Source organism: Balaenoptera borealis (genome assembly GCF_965194805.1).
Source record: "Balaenoptera borealis genome assembly, chromosome: 9".
Taxonomy (NCBI): domain Eukaryota; kingdom Metazoa; phylum Chordata; class Mammalia; order Artiodactyla; family Balaenopteridae; genus Balaenoptera; species Balaenoptera borealis.
Genome location: NC_138873.1, coordinates 113,411,886 through 113,431,971, shown reverse-complemented (window position 1 = coordinate 113,431,971; position 20,086 = coordinate 113,411,886). Strand labels below are relative to the sequence as shown.

The window sequence follows — 20,086 nt, the reverse complement described above, 5'->3', positions numbered from 1 at the left end:
TTTCTGACTTCTATGTTTTTATATGTTTTCATATGTATGCATCCCTACACAATATAATTTTTAGCTTGAATGTTCTTGAACATGAAATCAATAGTATCTTACACTATAAATTCTTCTGATACTTGTTTTCAGCTCACAATATTGTTTTTAAGATTCACCCATGTTGTTACACGTGGATGGAATTCATTTTCACTGTTGCGTAAAATAACTTTGTATGAATGAACCATAATTTATTTATCCATTCCACTGTCAATGGACATTGGGGCTTTTCCCTGTCTACGCTATTATGAATATTGCTGTTACAAATATTGTTTACATGTTTCCAAGTCCATTTTTATATAAAATTTTTTCTAGAGTGTAAATCTGGGAGCAGAATTGCTGCTTCCTAGATTATGTAAATATTCAGGTTTCCTAGAAAATGCAAAACTGTTTACCCAAGTGGTTGTTTTAATATATACTCATACAAGAAAGACATAAGGCTTCCTTTTTTCTGTATTACTGCCAGAAATATGTCAGACTGATCTGCCAATATCATTGTGGTTTAAATTTGTATTCTCTGATTACTAATAAGGTTGAAAATCTTTTCATGTTTGTCATTCACACTTTTTTTAAAGATTCATTTATTTATTTGTTTGTTTGTTTGTTTTGGCTGTGTTGGGTTTTCCTTGCTGTGCGCGGGCTTTCTCTAGTTGCGGTGAGCGGGAACTACTCTTCGTTGCAGTGTGAGGGCTTCTCACTGCGGTGGCTTTTCTTGTTGTGGAGCACGGGCTCTAGGCACATGGGCTTCAGTAGTTGCAGCACACGGGCTCAGTAGTTGTGGCGCACAGGCTTAGTTGCTCTGCGGCATGTGGGATCTTCCTGGACCAGGGATCAAACCCGTGTCCCCTGCGTTGACAGGCAGACTCCTAACCACTGCACCGCCAGGAAAGTCCCTGTCATTCACATTTTATTAAATTCCTTGCATATTTTGCCCATTCAAAAAATAAAAAGTCTGTAGAGAAATGTATTGGTCATGCCAAAATAATATGATCATGCCAATAACAATTATAATAAAAAGAATTAGAAAACAGTCTGCCTCAATATATACCCACCAAATTCCAAAGTTCAATATCATCTTCAAATAAGTGATACATTTTTTAAACCAAAAGTTGAGAATTTAAAATTAGTTTTCATAATTTATGCAATGAGGATATATCTAGTTGTCACTAGACAAAATTTTACTCTTGTGTATTTAAATCTTTTGAAGCACATAAGGTTAAAACCTTGGTGTTATTCAAACTGTTGATGATAATATCAATGTAGTGGCTTTTAAGGAGCGTTTTTGAAAAGCATAAAACAGAAATTATCAGAATGCATCTCTTTAAAAAGTGTAAGAATTGTTTCCAGGACTTCCCTGGTGGCGCAGTGGTTAAGAATCCGCCTGCCAACGCAGGGCACATGGGTTTGATCCCTGGTCCGGGAAGATCCCACGTGCCGCGGAGCAACTAAGCCCGTGGGCCACAACTACTGAGCCTTCGCTCTAGAGCCCGCGAGCCACAGCTACTGAAGCCCGTGCACCTAGAGCCCGTGCTCCACAACAAGGGAAGCCACCGCAATGAGAAGCCCGCGCACCACAACTAGGGAAAGCCCGCTCATAGCAATGAAGACCCAACGCAGCCAAAAATAAATAAATAAATAAAAAGAATGGTTTCCTCCTGAAACTTTTCAGTTGTGTATGTGTGAGAAAGGCAGGCGGCAGGCCAAGGGGAGAGCGGAGGGAGTGTGTACAGAACTGGGCAAAATCTAGAATACGTTTATCAGTGATGTCACTGCCAAAAAGCCTGGCAAAGAAAGGAAAGGTCTGACAGCGATTGCCTGTCCCAGAAGGGATGGAGTCTCTCTTCCATGAATCTAGTCTTACCCTGGGCTTTGTAGGTTACTTGGCAACTTGAAGAAATCATGACTAGTGCTGTGTCTAGAGAACGATTTCTCCCCAGGAGTCCTGTGGTTATCCTATTTATAGCCAAGCCTCTATTGATTTAAGGGTAAAAACAACTAAAGGACCGTTATTATGATATGCCAATTAGCACTTCAAACACTGCTGATGACAGCAGCAGTGTATTCTAAAGCCCACAACCTAAATGAACAGCAGGTAGAGGGGTGACAACAATGAACAATTGGATGACTGGCTCACTTCAGTATTTGCCACGTTCTTTTCACCCTTTGTGTGTTGTTGGTGTTTCTCACCCTTTTTTTTTTTTTTAACATTGTGTAAGTTTAAAGTGTACAGTGTGATGATTTGAGACACATATATGTATTTTAAAAAATTTTATTGGAGTATAGTTGATTTACAATGTTGTGTTACTTTCAGGTGGGTACAGCAAAGTGAATCAGTTATATTACATATACATATGTCCACCTTTTCCCATATAGACCATTACAGAGTATTGAGTAGAGTTCCCTGTGCTGTACAGTAGGCCCTTATTACTTACTTATTTTATATATAGTAGTGTGTATATGTCAATCCCAATCTCCCAATTTGTCCCTCCCCTCTTTCCCCACTGGTAACCATAAGTTTGTTTCCTATACCTGTGAGCCTATTTCTGTTTTGCAGGTAAGTTCATTTGTACCCTTTTTTTTAGATTCTGCATATAAGCAATATCGTTAAGATATTTGTCTTTCTCTGTCTGACTTACTTCACTCAGTATGACAATCTCTTTTGCAGATAGTCTCTTCTGTCTTCCTCTGCTTCAGTCTGTTTCTCTGAACACAACTCATTTTATTCTATCTTCCTCCCCAGATTCCATATTACATTTTTTATAGTGACATTGTCATACATTCTGAAACCTCTTTTCCTGGCTTCTCTCAGGCATTTTTCCTTTTATATAAGCTTTGAGATTTTAAGTCTAAAACAACACTACTGGTATTATATAAAATTGAATTATAATTATACTCTATTAGGAGAGAATTGACTTTTTTACAGTATTATGCCTTCCCGTCTGAGAACATGATTATCTGTGTTTTCCATTCCTGCAGCTCTTATTCGATGGCCATTGATGGAATTGTGTAGTTTTCTCATTCAGGTCATATGCTTTTCTTCTTAAATTTATTCCTAAGTATTTTATAGTTCTTGGTCATAACTGTGAATAATTTTCCCCCAAATTTCTTTTCTAGGTTCTTATTGTGTATTTATCCAGGCAATGTACCAGATTTTCTTTTTTTAAATAGGTTTCCTAAATTTCCCAGTTACATAACCACCTACTCAACAAAAAATATTCGTCTCTTATTTCCAAGATTTATACCACTTATTTCATTTTCTTGTCTTCGTATACCTGTTTTAAGTGCAAAAATAACGTTGAAAAGTGTAAGAGCCTATCTAGGTCTCAATATCAATTTAATTGGTTTTAAATGTTTCACCATTTAATATATCATTTGTTACTAGGAATTTATAGCCTATATTTTAACAGATTTCTCCATTCTCATGTAAAGATTGTGTTACGAATGACTGAATTTTTAATATAATCATATAAATTTCCCCCTTTAATCTTTGACATAACAATTAAGTTGATATATTTTCTGATATTGAACATCCTTGAACTTGGTCACAGGGCATCGCTTGTTTGTTATTAATGGATTCTGATGACCAATATTTTATTCAGATTTTGTCAGTCTTGAACCACAAATTACATACTTCCTTAGTTTTCCTTTTTAACACTATCTTCACTAGAATTTTTTATTAAAGGTATGCTGGCTGGCTTCATAAATAAGTTGGGAGACTTTCACCCATTGTAATGGCCTGGAATAGTTTAAATAACCCAGGTTTACCTGTTTAAATGTTCAAATCCAAGAATTGAGAAGGTATTTGTGCATTATAACGGTAGCTCTGTAATGCCTTGCCGATGTCTTCTATGTGTACGTAATATAATCAAGTTGTCTATTTCTTGAACCCGTTCTGATATCTTCTAACTCTTTAAGACTTCACCTGTTTCCTTCAAGCTTTCGAATTTGTGGTCATAGTATTACACGTTAAAGTCTCTTTCTGTATCTGCGACATGGCTCCTTTTTCCTTTTTATTTTCCTTTTTTCATTTTCTCCTTTTACCTTGATCAGGCTCAGAGTTTACCTAATTTATTATCTTTTCAAAAAACCCAGGTTCGTGTGCCAGGGTATGGTAGTGTCATGGAGGAAGTTCTAGTTCATTAATTTTCATTTTCCTTGATTTCCTCTTCCTTAGTTTTTTGAAAAAATGTTATTTTATTGTTCGGTTCCTAATTTCAAACATGTTTTAATACCCTTATTTTTCATTGTTTGTTTCATAATGAAAGTGTTTAAGTCTATAAACTTTCTTTGGGTACAGCTTTCACTGTCTTATTAGGTATTAATGAAGTAATGAGACCACTTAAAGAAAAAAACTGAAATTTCAGAAATAAATATTAGTGTTATAGCAATTTAATATATGACAAAGATGGAAATTCATTTTAATGCCAAAAAAGATTAATAAATGATGTTGGCACAAATGGCTATTTTGAAGAATATGAATTTAAGAATATAACATTCATATCTTTTGCCATACACAGAAATAAGTTCCACAGTTTCATTCCTTAAATTTTCAAAAAATCTTGCGAGAAACATGTGACTGTATGTACTATCATGAGTTGAGAAGGAGCTTCTTAGCCAAGATTGAAAACTCAGAAAATACATACAAATGTTGACATGAAAAATGTGTAAACAAGGTCTACAAATAATAGATTATGAAAAGATACACTTATAACACAGATGACAATGTAACATGCAGCAGGTTTAAACATTAATAGAAAAAAAGACAACTACTAATCCAATGGAAAAATGGACAAATGATAAGCACAGCTGTCATGAAAAAAAAAATGCTCAGATTTAAACTAGAGCTCAGGGAAATGCAAATCAAAGTAATAATGAAAGCAGCTTTATACGCACAAGACTTGCAAAATTAAAACGAGCGATAATACCTATTGCTGCTGCGGATGCAGGAAAAAAATTGTATTTTAATAAATTGCTGGAGGAAATATAAATTCTTACATTCTTTTAGGAAATAAGTAGATAATATTTATAAAAATACCTGGGCTCTTTGATCCAGCAATCCCTGGGAATCTATTCCAAAGAGCTAAAACTACCAGTGTATTAAAAATAAAAACAGGGAAATATATTACATGCTCATGGTTGCATGCTCATGGAAGCAAAGGGAATGCCCATTTGTAGTGCGGTAGTCACATAAGCTGCTAAAAATATTCCTTTCTAGAAATACGGTAAGAGTGAACTTTGTTCCTATTGAAACTAGGAGTGTCACCTAGCTAGTTTGAGCCAGGGCACTGTTGAGTGGAAGTGATGTGCCCCTTCTTGATGGAAGCTTTGGGTCCATGTGCCGCTCACCAGGCTTCCTGCCTACCCTGTAGCGGCTGTGGAAGTTTGTATCAACCTAGAGCTTTATCAGTCTGGCTAGCCGAGTAACTGGGGAACAGAACTCACTTGCCCTCCTCTTTTGGACATGTAGCATAACCAAAGAAAGAAAACTTTTGGAGCGGGTAAGCCACTGAGATTTTGGAACTGTTGCTATAGCATAACCAAGCCTATCAGAACTCCTAGAGTAAGGCGATGGCTAAATTATGGTCCATCATATAATTAACTTTGACCTTGATTCTACCAGGTGACTTGGGTTGATTTTCACAAGATATTGCTGAAAGACAAAAGAAAGATGCTTAAAAACATTTATATTATCCCAGTTTTTGTAAGAAAAACAATTAATATATCTTTATACATATATTACTATAGAGAGATATTATATGAATATGGAGAATATATGAAGAAATACATACAAAGTTGTTCAACGAGGCTATAAAGGAAAGATAAATCTGGACTATAACAGTTTAAAAAAAAAAAAAGCTAAGATGTGTGGTGTGATCACATGCCTCAGTTATTCATATTTAATTGTAGTTACAAATAAAAGTATTATTGAGCTGGTATCATCAAATAATTTCATACAGTATTTCATTGAACGTAGGATGCTTTATGCTTGGTGCTCTCTTGGTCTTACCTGCATCAGGTTTTCACGTACCTGGCTGGAAATGCTAATAAGAAATACGTCAGGGCTTCTCAAGGTGTGCTCTTGCCTGCGTTGTTAGAAATGAAAATCTGCAGGCCCCGCTGAAGACAATCCTGCATCAGGAATTGGGAATGGGGCCCAGTAATATGTGTCTTATTAACCCTTGCAGGTGATTCCAATGCAAACTCGTTCTTAATAAGATGTAGCCTTAATTTAGAGGTCAAAATGTGACTAAAAAAAAGTCCACCTTAGAAATAAGGTAACTTATTAGACTGTCATTTTAACACACTTTCCTCTGTGCTTCCGATTTGCAAATTTTTTCTTACTTACAATATAAATTCCCAATGATCGGATTTGATTGGCTTTATTTTGTTTGTTTTTTATCTGCTAGGTCACATCACTACACATAAACATCCTTGAGATCAGGTGTCGACCCTAAATCCAATTAGCTGTGACCGAAGTGAGACTGGGATAAGAGAGCAAGTGGTACAAAACGTAACTAGCTGTTACAGGTGCTTTGGGCAGTTTCCCAAAGAAGTGTGTTTGGAAATGTCAGGCAATTGACCTACTATAATTGTTTTAATTTTATGTTGATAAAGTATTTCTCCTGTGAAGACAATGGAATGTTGATATTTTATGCTAAATTTATACTTTGTTTTTATTATATTTTTAAAATATAACACTTTGGTGTTTAAAATTTTTTAATGCTTTTTCTTTGGTAGTTTCACATGCTTTATAAATAATTCTTTTTAAAGTCAATTTTCTGTCAACGATATCTTCAGTTAATCATCTTCTGTTCATTTTTCAGCTGTATGTTTCATTTATATTTAAGTATCTTTGATAACCATTTGTTCATAAAGAAAGAAGCAAAGCTCTGACTGGGACAAAGGAACACTCTCCTGTTTTTGTTGCCTGTTTCTAAGAAGGACACTTCAAATGTAACATGCAAATTATGTCTTATTATTTTGGCATTCCTGTGATCACAGATATAACTGTATGCTTTACCCTAGCTATGGTAATTCATCATCAGTTCCTTATAGCACAGGCTTGCACTCATTCTTGCTCCCCTCTAATGCTTTCATTACTGCCATCGTGATCTTTTCAACATTCATAGTGCATCACGTTCTTCCTCTGTTTGAAATGCTTCGGTAACGTTTTAGGATAATGACCAAAATCTTGAACATGGCTTCAAGGCTCTGCATGCCTACCTTTCCATCTTACTCTGAGCTCCAGTTACACAGGCCTACTTTAATTTTATATTTTAAATTATGAAAATGTTTAAACATACTAAAAGATAACATAGTTCAAAAAGACCCCTATACAACCAGTTTCCATGATAATCAAGACTTAGCCACATTGCATCTCTAAAAAAAAATATGGACATTGATTAATTTTCGTCTTCTTTTATCTAGCCAGGTTGACCTAGCTTATAGGGTAAGACGGTGCCCAGCTTTGCTGGGGCAACTATTTCTTTGGACCTCAGTTCTATAAATTGGGAGTACATATCTCATAAAGTCATTGTAAATAAATGAATTCATACATTTAAGAAGTTTAGAACGCGTTTGGCATATAGTACACAGTTAATAAATTAGGCCATTACCATTTAGGACAGGTTACACATCTCCCTACCTCAGGGCCTTTGCACAGTCTACGAGCACTATTCTTCTTTTGCCCTCTCAGACTTTATGTCTACCAATAGTTCAAATGTCACATCTTTAGGGAAGATGTCCCCAACCTCCCTAGATTAGCCTATATTGTCTTCATTCAATTTATGCTTTTCCTGCATGGCACTTATTTAAAATGATTAATTCGTGAGGCTGTAACAGTTGTCTTTCCATTATACTATAAGGAAGCTCCATGAGCGGGGAAGATGGTACGTTTGCCTCCCTGTTTTAAATCCCTAATACCTAGTACAAACTAGGTACTCGGAACATGTATTCAATATTTAAGGATCAATTTCTTTTCAACTAATTTGTTTTGGATCAAATCCTCTGCTGTCAACATGTACAAAGCTAATTATAATAAATGTAGTTAAGTCTTATAACAGGCTTAAACAACTAATTTTCAGTCATTTGAGGGATTAAACATATTGAAAGCACATTAAGTTAATAAAGAGTACTTCTTTGCACAGAAGGAAAAAAATGCTTCTAGGTATAAAGTTTGTGTGTTTCAATTTAATTCTAAAGTAAAGGCTGACGGAGTGGCAGTCAGGGGAGGTTTAAGCTAGCAGTTAAGTGGTTCAGATATAAACAGAAGGAAGAGCCTCTAGATAATCTTTCAGCTGACTTTCCTATTTATACACAATTTCTACTTGTGTATGAGTTTAGGGCATTTGATTACCTTACAAATATTAGTATCATCAAATCTGTTTTCTTCCTAGAAGAATCCACTTGTATATAAGAATTAGGTTTGTAATTTTTTCATTACAATAATTATAAAAGAATGATTCTCATGAAACTTCATTTCCCCAAGACACTAGTCATTTATTTTCAAGTTTCCAAATCATATACCCAACTATTAATAAAATAAAATGTAAAAAAATAACTGACCTCAGATAAGTTTCAAAAGCACCTTCTCGTAAAGTTCAGTTCACAAACACCCCAAATAGTTAACTCTGTCTTCTGATGGCTAGTATTTATAAGGAAGTTCAGAGAATCAGTGCAGGAGAGGGGGAGAAGGATATGGCCAAATTCTGTATTTAGGATACTGTGTTCTGTATTTTCCTCTTGTTTTATCATTCTGCATATTAGTTCCAAGCAACCTGCTTAATTTGTTCTAAATTTTCCCCAACTTATTTGACACAGAACTTATAACTATCTCTCAAAACTAGAGTTAGCAAACATACTTTGAGAACTGCTAGTCTGGCTGCATTCTACAGATTGACAGGTTCAGAATCCTAGTGAAAATGTAAAACCACCTTGCTTATATAGCGATCCCATAACTCCTGGTGACTGTTAAGAGTTCACAAATCATCCATTTATTAATCCATTTTAGAATCTCATCAAGAGTTGATGTTCTATCTTACAATTTGCAGAATCTACTTTTTGCCTTTTGATTAACAAGGTATCTGCCCGTCTCTAACCTTTGAGTACCTTAATAATTTCTTTATAATTCTGCACGGCTTAGTAACAGCAATTTATTAAGTTTACCCATCAAGTTCTTAATGAGAATTTGGGAGTTGGGGGTAAAGGGGTATCTTAAAGCATTTGAGAGAAGAAAATGCAGACAAGCCTCATTACCTTTGGGACCAGCAACTTGAAAGCTGTCAGGGACATATATTGATCCTTTTACATCAGTGGGAGGTGCATAATAGAATTACTTGAGGAATTATTTGAAAATTCATGGCACCACTGGGGTTAAGACCCTACGTATGCATGTGTAGTCTGAAAAGCTCCCCAGGTGATTCTGATAAACATTTCTAGAAAATCCTTGTTTTGGATAATATGTTCCTCACTGTAATCTTTTACAATAAGCACAACGTTAACTGTTATTTGTGATAAAAGACAGTGAAGACCTCCAAGCTTTTTAGCTTTTTTTCATTCTGTTTCAGGCCATGGGTCTGTGGTATTTTTCTCTGAGTACACTGCACTCTGATTTCCTGAATAGCAGTTTAGGGCTCTCTACCATTATGCCTCGATCTGGCTTATCAGAATTAAGATGGGAGGTCTATTTCCCCACAATGTACACATTTCTTCCACTTGATCAACCAATACTTCCTCTGTGGTTAAATTTAAGTTTCAAAGAGCAGTTCTCTTAACTTTTTTTTCTTCTTCTCGGGAGTAGGGAAACAACAAATGTACCAGAAAGTCTTGCTGGAGTATTTTAGGACATTCTTTAGATTACATTTCCTAATAGGGGTCTGGTGTTGGCCTCTGTGAGTTCGGTTGCCTTACTGGTTGCCTTCAACTATCCACTGATAGTCCCCTGGCTAGACAGGCTGGAGTACCCTCCCCCAAATAATCTCTCCCTTCTCCTTGTGTCCTCAGAGCAATCTACTACACAGCCACCTCGCTGTCTGTCCCTCTTCTAGAAATACAGCACTACACTACCTCATCTCTTACAGATTCTGTTTCTTCTAACTAAATTATCCTTTCTGTCACTATATCCCGGTAGCTTTTTTCCACCAACTCTTGATCATACATATTAAAATGCATTCTTTATTATTCCTCTGCAGTGAATTTGCTGAGACTTTAAGTATAATTTTTAATCTCTGGGAAATTAAAACTGTTACTCTTTTTGTATCTTACAGTTTTCAGAGATCATAGTTTTTTAAAGAAAAAAAATACAGAATTCATTTTGGTGGCTTAAAACAAGATATAATTTAGATAATTCTTTGATCCTTTCAAATAAGACCTCCTACATTTAACTGACTAATAGTTTAAGCACAGGTTACTATGCTTAACTTATTTAGGTTTATGTGAATCTGAAATAATACCATTAAGTTTTCAGCTGTCTTAGCAACATCAAAGGAAAAGGACTAGTTAAATGCCACCTTTGCTCCTGAACTACCAAGAGCTAAGACACATACAAATTTTATGGCAAGTAATCTAAAACTCTTCTAAAAATGATTAACTGTTATTCTATCCAACAAGAAAACAAATACAACAGACCTATCTAATTAGTTAAGACACCAGATACTCGTCATGCAGTTGCAGCATCTAGTAACAAACCTCTAAGCTTTAATCCTGTTTCACAACTTCTAAGTACTAATAATACATTTTAAAAGGTTGATACCCACTTTAAACTACATATAGAAGTACCAGAGTACACAATTAACAAGTAAATGTGCATAAACACCGACGAAAGAGTCTCAAGTCTAATTTTGGAGCTCAACCTGGAAGTCTCCAAAGATTTATCTCCACAGCAAAGCCATTAGCATAACTTTTAAAAAACAGAATTTTTCATGTGTCAAAACGTGATTGACTGAATTGGCCCAAGGAACAGGTTATCTTTTTATCTTTTCAAAAATTAAGAGTGCAAAATGTAACCATTAGAAATTGAAACAAAACCAAGCATTTCAGAATAGTTCTTTCAGTACCTTCAAATTCTGACAAAATACAGGACGGTAAAAAAAATTAAATATGCCAATTTTGCTTACTGCTATCAGATTTTTAAAAATTTCCATTTTTGGGTCCATATTCAGTAAATAATAAAATTAAACTCTTTTCATATCTGAGTTAAGAGCTCTAGGGTATTCCTTAAAAAGAAATAATGTAATCATAAATAAAAATGTTAAGATAGGTCAAAGTAACAAATCCATAACCAATACCACTAATGGTGATGTTCCTTAAGCTTACATTTTAATGTTTCCCTTAATGAGTGTGTCTAAATATAAATATATACATATTTTTTGGTTGTTGTTAACAGTACCCACAATCCGCCCCAAACACATCCATTGACTTTATTAAATCCAAGTAAGCAGCCTAAAATGTTGGTTGCAATGCCAGAAATGGCCAGATTAAAAATAAAGTAATTGCTGATGAAAAACGGTCTTCCTTTTATTCTCAACTATGTTTTTCATATGTGCTTTTTAAATTATTTAACAAAAAAATGACCTTTAAAATATATAATTTCATGTCTCAAAGTTAATTCGAAAGAACTGTATAACATTTCATTTGAAAATAACAGTTTCAGCAGATATATGCAAGATTCCTACATGAGTTGTAAATCTGTCATCAAAACCATCACATTTTAGTATTTTTGAAGGGGAATTCAATATAGGAGATTTTTTTCTGCATTATGCAACTGATTAAAGACAGCACTTTTACATGTAAAAATAATTTACACTAAAAAACTCAGGTGCAAAAAGTCTGATACTCTGTTTATCAAAATAACAAGAACAAAATGAGCAATGGTAAAATAGCAAAAGTCATTACAAAAAATAGTAAATTCCTATTTAAACTCCTGTGTTCACAGGTTAAAAATGTTTATCAATTAACTATATCACAGATCGTAGATACTTTAAGCTATAATATAGAAAGGTAACGTGGGATATTTGAAATTCAAGTTGTACTTACCAAAATAGTTTTAACCTGAGTCTTTGACATCTTCAGAAATGTACTTGACAATAATGTATGATAAAGTATAGTTATTATTTAGTAGTATAATTCAAAGTTATTTTTCTTTGACTTGCTCTAAATACTGCTTCTTCTTAAATGTTTGAGTAAAATTATAAATATTTATTACACTTTTGGGGCCAAGTTCTCTAAACACAAGGGAGCGTCTGAATTAAAAGCTGTTACTTCTTCCTGCTATACAAACATATGAGGATGTCTTTCATGTTCAAAATGGCTTTGATTTAATCTTATTTTCACATTTCAAGTTATTTTAAAACAAATGCAAAGGTCAAAAGATTATCATAGATACACACCCACTGAAGAATTTAATACAATCTTACTAAAGAATATCAACTTAATCATCTCCTCCTATAAATATTTTTTTATTTATTTTATTTTTAGAAGTTACAGTTTTAAGTACTATTAACAGAAAATACCTAACAAAAGATTCCTAACAAGTGAAAAAAATAATTATAAATGTTGGAAAAATTGGCCTCATTACATATTTACAGACTTTTACTGAATACATCCTCTGGTGGAAATTAATTATATGACATTTATACAAGCATTGACATTTCCAAATCACTCTGTGTAATGAGCACTTCAGTTCTTTACTGTTTATATCCTTGAAAGTCACTCGGTTTCTGAAGGCAATACTGCCAAGCATGAAAAATGGTCAATCTGAGATGTTACTGACATATTGTTCGGCTCCTTCACCTACAGATGTTGTGTCCTTACGCCTCTTTTTTTCCTTCCTCTGGTCCTCCCGCAACTTCAGAATTACGTTTCGAATTTCCTCTCTTTTTCTTTTCATTCTTGGGGGAGGAAACCAGTTTTCCAAATTCATGGGTAATTCAAAATTCAGAATTGGATTCTGAAAATAAAAACATTAAATGCACCTTAGAAAACTATAATAAAAATTATCTTGGTTTCAATCACAAAAGCATTCCACAGAAGAAATGAAAAGAATCAGTAACATGTCATCAGTACTTACTCATCATCTAGTCTATGCAGGCACTGTGCGGGGCACTGGAGATGTAAGACACACAGTTTCTGCCTACAGATCTTAGAGTATAGATCAGGGGTCAGCAAATTACAGCTAGTGGGCCACATTCTGCCTATTGCCTTTTTTTGTAAATAAAGCCTTATTGGAACACACCCACAGTAACTCATCTACATGCTGCCTGTGGATGCTTTCTTTCATGCCGCAATAGCAGAACCGAGTGTAGAGACCATACGGCCACAGAGCCTAAAATATTTACTACCTGACTACCTGGTGCCTTATGAGAGTGACTGCTAACCCCAGTCGAGACAGACAGATAACTCAACAATTAAAACAATGAATATGACAAGTATTAAGGCAGGAGAAACAGAGAGTCCTATGGGAATACATACCTAAGGGCTTAGCACAATTTCAAGAAGTGATGTTTACGCTAAGACCTGAAGAATGAGTAGGAGTCAGCCAAATAAGGAATGATGGAAGCAACAGGGAAGAGTATTCCAGGTAAGGAAATATGTACCAACGCCTGGAGGCAATAGACAATACGACACAACACGAGAGGCTGAATGACACCCAGGGGGCTGGTGTGTAGAATGCTGGAGTGAGAATGGTAGAAATGAGGCTAGAAGCTTGGACAGGAGTTGGATGATGCAGGCCACATGAAGGATTCTGGTCTTTAACTCAAGAGCAACAGGAAGCCATTATAAGATTTAAAGCAGAACAGCAACACAATTAGATTTGGGTTTTGGGAAAAATACAAGGCAAGAGGCCACGTCAGAGGTTGGTGCAGCAGTTTGGAATAGTGATGTTAATGAAATGGACTTAGAAAGTGGTAGCAGGGGTAAATAACTGAACATAAGTGACACTAAGTGACAGAATTCACAGGGCTTATGGCACCATGGGTGGTGGATGAAGAAGAGGAAGAAGTCAAGATAACTGTAAAGAATATCCAAGAGAGCCCACAGATAAACCCACACACATATGGTCACCTTATTTTTGATAAAGGAGGCAAAAATACACAATGGAGAAAAGACAGCCTCTTCAATAAGTGGTGCTGGGAAAACTGGACAGCTACATGTAAAAGAATGAAATTAGAACACTCCCTAACACCATACACAAAAATAAACTCAAAATGGATTAAAGACCTAAATGTAATAAGGCCAGGCACTATAAAACTCTTAGAGGAAAAACATAGGCAGAACACTCTATGACATAAATCACAGCAAGATCCTTTTTGACCCACCTCCTAGAGAAATGGAAATAAAAACAAAAATAAACAAATGGGCTTAAAAGCTTTTGCACAGCAAAGGAAACCATAAACAAGACGAAAAGACAACCCTCAGAAGGGGAGAAAATATTTGCAAATGAAGCAACTGACAAAGGATTAATCTCCAAAGTATACAAGCAGCTCATGCAGCTCAATATCAAAAAAACAAACAACCCAATCCAAAAATGGGCAGAAGACCTAAATAGACATTTCTCCAAAGAAGATACACAGATTGCCAACAAACACATGAAAGGACACGCTCAACATCACTAATCATTCGAGAAATGCAAATCAAAACCACAATGAGGTATCACCTCACACCGGTCAGAATGGCCATCATCAAAAAATCTACAAACAATAAATGCTGGAGAGGATGTGGAGAAAAGGGAACCCTCTGGCACTGTTGGTGGGAATGTAAATTGATACAGCCACTATGGAGAACAGTACGGAGGTTCCTTAAAAAACTAAAAATAGAACTACCATACGACCCAGCAATCCCATTGCTGGGCATATACCCTGAAAAAACCATAATTCAAAAAGAGTCATGTACCACAATGTTCACTGCAGCTCTATTTACAATAGCCAGGACATGGAAGCAACCTAAGTGTCCATCGACAGATGAATGGATAAAGAAGATGTGGCACATATATACAATGGAATATTTCTCAGCCATAAAAAGAAATGAAATTGAGTTATTTGTAGTGAGGTGGATGGACCTAGCGTCTGTCATACAGAGTGAAGTAAGTCAGAAAGAGAAGATCAAATACCGTATGCTAACACATATATATGGAATCTAAAAAAAAAAAAGGTTCTGAAGAACCTAGGGGCAGAACAGGAAGAAAGACGCAGATGCAGAGAGTGGACTTGAGGACACGGGGAGGGGGAAGGGTAAGCTGGGACGAAGTGAGAGAGTGGCACGGACATATACACACTACCAAATGTAAAACAGATAGCTGGTGGGAAGCAGCCGCATAGCACAGGGAGAGAAGCTCGGTGCTTTGTGACCACCTAGAGGGGTGGGATAGGGAGGGTGGGAGGGAAACGCAAGAGGGAGGAGATATGGGGATATATATATATATATGTATAGCTGATTCACCTTGTTATAAAGCAGAAACTAACACACCATTGTAAAGCAATTATACTCCAATAAAGATGTTTAAAAAAAAAAAGAATATCCAAGAGAGGTGTGCATGGTATTGTACCTCTGAAGTCAAAGGAAGAGCGTGCTATGTGGAAGGAATAAAACAGTGTCCAATGGTGCTGTGAGGTCAGGAACAATTTCAATGTAAGGGTGAGGGTCAAGCCGGATTATAGAGCTTTGAGAAGCAAATAGGATTCGTGGAAATGAAGGCAATGAATATAAACACTTGTCCAGAAATACATCTGTGAAGGGGAGAAAAGAAGGTAAAAGATATAGCCCAAATCATGGGAGAGGTTTCTTAAGGCAGAAAGAGCCGGTGGAGAGGAACTGACGAGTGATGAGTGATGAGGCCAACAAGCCTTGGATTTGATGGAGTACGGTCTTCTTTATTTTATGCCTTAAAAATTCTCCAATTTAAGAGTTTTTGCTCCTTGGAATAATTTCTGAAACAACAGTTTTTCAATCTCTTCAAAGTATTTGCTTATTGTGTTTTTTACACTAACATGAGATCAAACACACCATTTTATTATTTATTAAATCAGATCCAACAAACTGAAACCCACCTCAAAAAAGCTCTCTACATACTGCAATACGTATACACCACAATCACTGAAGTTGTTTTGCTGGGGTACTTTTGGATTAGAGCCTTTCATAACATCTTTGGAAAAACTTCGTTTGCTTCCTTTTCTTACTTCCCATTCCACCTCTAAATACCTGCAATGATGTGTATATAGTAAGAATATATACATACGTATAAATATACATAGTTCCTCATTCCCACCAGAATACAAAGTACAGGTAGAGTTTTGAACTTACTCTCTTAGAATTTTTACAACATTGGACCGAGAAGGGCCTCTGAGTGAGTCCATCAGTAGGATACAAGGTCTGTAGGGTAGAAATGACCAAATATTAATACTTTGTAATATTTAAAAGGCATAAAAAGATGTACGTTAACAATAAAATTTCAAACCTTAAAAATTCGCTTTGTATGACTCAGTAAAACTTGCTGGGGGGGGGATAACACCCTAATAATACTTAACTATCCATGGTTATATTAAATACTGAATTATAGAGTAATAATTTAAACATATCTAAATTTTGAATATAGTTCACCAAAGTTCCTAAAAATACTTCAAAATTTAGTAGAAAGTCAAAACAATTCTGAAAATTTGAACATCTCCATATTCCAAATTACCAAAAGTGAGACCATGCAAAAGTAGAAGAAAAATGATCCCATTTTTAACTAAAATCTATTTTAGATTAAAAAATCAGGTAATCTTCACATAAAAGAATTAGTTTAGAATCCAGTGTTTTGGGCGAGGTTCCACTTCAGAACACTCAGTATTAATAATACTCAACTTTTAAAATTTTGTTGTTAAACCCAAGTAAGTGAGGAAGTCTAATGTAGTGCAAAAAGTCCTGAAATGATTAAAGACCTAGGTTCTTCCTGGCTAACATTTTATGGGATTTGGAGAAAATCTTTCAACTGCTCTAGGTCTCTATGTTTTCCTTTATAAATGAAGTTTGCTTTTCAAACGCTATTAATGGAGTTTCAGACAAGATTTCCTACAAAAAGTCAGAAGAGATGAAGTCGAGAAATAGGTACTACTTCATCACCTAAGAAGTCTGCAGACCCTGGCAAGATCTCAGAACATGTACTTCTGAGAACCAAAATAGACTCTCAATTTGGGGTTCCCATTTGTTTTTTTGGTTTTTTGTTTTGTTTGTTTTTTTTTTGCTGCACCACAGCTTGCGGGATCTTAGTTCCCCAACCAGGGCTTGAACCCACGCCCTCAGCAGTGAGAGCGCAGAATCCTAACCACGGGCCCGCCAGGGAACCCCCTGGGTTTCCCACCGGGAACATGTCCCTTAGGACTCGCCTCAAGTCACTCCACAGCCTTCACACAGTAGCTATGGAACCAGTGTAAACTCCAATTCCCATGTTACTGATGTGAATTTGAATGACATTCTTTGTCCTTTCCCGCTCCAAATCACTATGTATCCAAAAGGCATAGCGGTTTTCTATGCACACGCACAGACATGGAAAATGGGCAAATGGAGAACTGAAATGATTTCCATTCTCCCCAACTCAATCCCTGGACATTGGGCAGGACCTAATTTTCCTCACTGACTCTGAAAGCTTCTGTGATTTTTGCTTAAATACCTGCTTTAATTAAAACAGTATGGTTAATGTTCTATTCTAAGAGGGTACGTGAATAAAAATTATCATGTAGGGTCTTCCCTGGTGGCGCGGTGGTTTAAGAATCCGCCTGCCAATGCAGGGGACATGGGTTCAAGCCCTGGTCTGGGAAGATCCCACAATGCCACGGAGCAACTAAGCCCGTGCGCCACAACTACTGAGCCCACACGTCTAGAGCCCATGCTCCGCAACAAGAGAAGCCACTGCAAGGAGAAGCCTGTGAACCGCAACGAAACGTAGCCCCCACTCGCCGCAACTAAAGAAAGTACGCACACAGCAACGAAGACCCAATGCAGCCAAAAATAAGTAAATAAAATAAATTAAAAAAAAAAAAGAGTAACAGTTAAAAAAAAAACTATCATGTAGTTTGCAAAATGTATGGTTAATGCTTACTGTTTACAGACAGTAGGCTTTAAATGCCACTGTCCTATTTCAGAATTGCACTTGCCATCGACAAGGAATCCATCATCACTGCTGTCATCCTATAAAAGAGAGCCTACTGTTAGTATTGAAAATATACAATCTTAAATGACTAATAACGTAACAAAATAGCACTACTGAGGATAAAAATCCTTGTAGCAAATATGTAAAAAATATTTTTTCTATTTAGATGATCAGACATTAGAAAATGTGGTATGTCACTCCATTCTAATGATGTAACACTACAACACAGGCATCTTAATGAAAGAAACCATCAATCAGAGGTCTAAGAAAACTTGTTACATCTATTTACTCAATCTAAATTTTTAAAGACTAAGTATATCATGACTGATTCTTCTCTAGTCAAACATTATGGCTCTGATTTTAGGTATTTTTACAAAAATTTAATTTGTTGGCTAAAACAACTGTTTTCACAATAGGACATGAATGACTTATATTTATCATCCTTTCACACAAAAACTTTTTTCATATCAGAAACATTTAAAGGGTTTTTGGAAACACTGTTTTACTTGACAAAACCCTTTACCCACTTCACTTGAGAGAAGACAGCTTTATGATAGTGTGTCTTATTCTACCGATTATCTTGAATGTAAAACAAACAAAGCTTTTTTTGTCCTGTGGGAAAGCTTCTGGCAACCTTTTGAATGAAACAGTCAACAGTAGGAATAATATTAGTAGTAATACACGGTTAGATTAACTAGTTCACGTAACTGCTATGACCAAAAAGGAGCATATGAAGTGCGCATTATAAACCTTGAATGTAATCCAGATATGTGTCTGTATATATTAGAAAGAAAAACCGTATTTCACAGCCACACACTGTAGACCAAGGGACATCACAAAAATGTTTTTTGTTCACAAGAGGATTGAACAAAAGGGAAAAATGGTGCAGTACAAAGTTATCTTTACTACTAGATAAACCCACAAAGTTTGTCTTAACAACTAAGGAAGCGTCAGAGTTAAGGAAATGGAATAAGCTTTTCTCTCAGTAGAAAATGCCTGTTTAACTGAAGTTATAAAATATTTTCAAAAATATACTTTATTCTTGGTGTTAATAAAGCTTATTAGGGCAAACGAGACTCTAAGGAAATATGAGAATCGACCTATGTTAATTTTAACTAAATATGATCTGCTCCTGCCATGATGCATATACAGCAGATTAGATGAAAGAAAAAATCATTAGACAGGTGGCAAAAATAGTGTAATTCTGCTACGTTCGTGCACCACATACCACATAATCGAAAATGTGAACACTTGCCTCCTGAGTGTTAAGTAAGACCGAAGGTTAAGCACGGCGCACAAACGCTTTAAAAGAGCAACAGAAAGGGGTGCGGTAGGGGTGGTGGGCGGTCGCTGGGTCACGGCGGGAGGATCCATTTTACATGGAAACTTTCCACGGTGGGTGATATTAGTTTAGTCCTCAATGGCAAACTAAACAAACAAACAAAAACCCCAAAACAAAAAATGAAACAACGTTCATACAACTATCCCGGCAACTTCTGAACTGAAAACCAAATCTGTGCTGTGAGATGAGATCCAAATCCAGAAAGCACGAGTTAACCGTTTGAAGGAATCGCCTATAAAAATCTAAAGAAAAACTTTTAATTATATAAAATACTAGAACTTTTTGCCAAGCGTTAAGTTTCACCTGGTTATCCTGATCTTCTGAGAAGTCGATGAGTTCATCTTCAAGCATTTTACTACCTTCAGCTGATTCATCACTGTAGTTTAGTCTGATTTTGCTTAAGCCATCTGTATCAATAAGAAACATTACATAATTTTTAAAAAGAACACGCACATAACTTATAGTACATGGTGTTAAAATTAATGCTAGTAATTAATTACAAAGTAATTACGAATACAAAATCTGTCTTGGCATGTAAATATCACAAGTATAAAATAAGTTACTTTTAAATAAAAAACTTG

General features: G+C 35.7%; 1 protein-coding gene across 8 annotated transcripts in view; it reads right to left on the bottom strand.

The window, feature by feature from the left end:
• Positions 1-12,478: 12,478 nt before the first annotated feature.
• The window catches only part of SENP6 (SUMO specific peptidase 6), a 105,459-nt gene continuing 97,851 nt past the window's right edge, over positions 12,479-20,086 (bottom strand). For all 8 annotated transcript variants that reach the window (XM_082405053.1, XM_082405050.1, XM_082405051.1 and 5 more), the window contains 5 exons: positions 19,809-19,912; positions 18,113-18,201; positions 16,336-16,404; positions 16,083-16,233; positions 12,479-12,985 (listed from right to left, as the gene is read on the bottom strand). In XM_082405053.1, the coding sequence (XP_082261179.1) occupies positions 12,788-12,985; positions 16,083-16,233; positions 16,336-16,404; positions 18,113-18,201; positions 19,809-19,912 (611 nt within the window). In that variant the 3' untranslated portion in view covers positions 12,479-12,787. The remainder of the gene's footprint in view (positions 12,986-16,082; positions 16,234-16,335; positions 16,405-18,112; positions 18,202-19,808; positions 19,913-20,086) is intronic.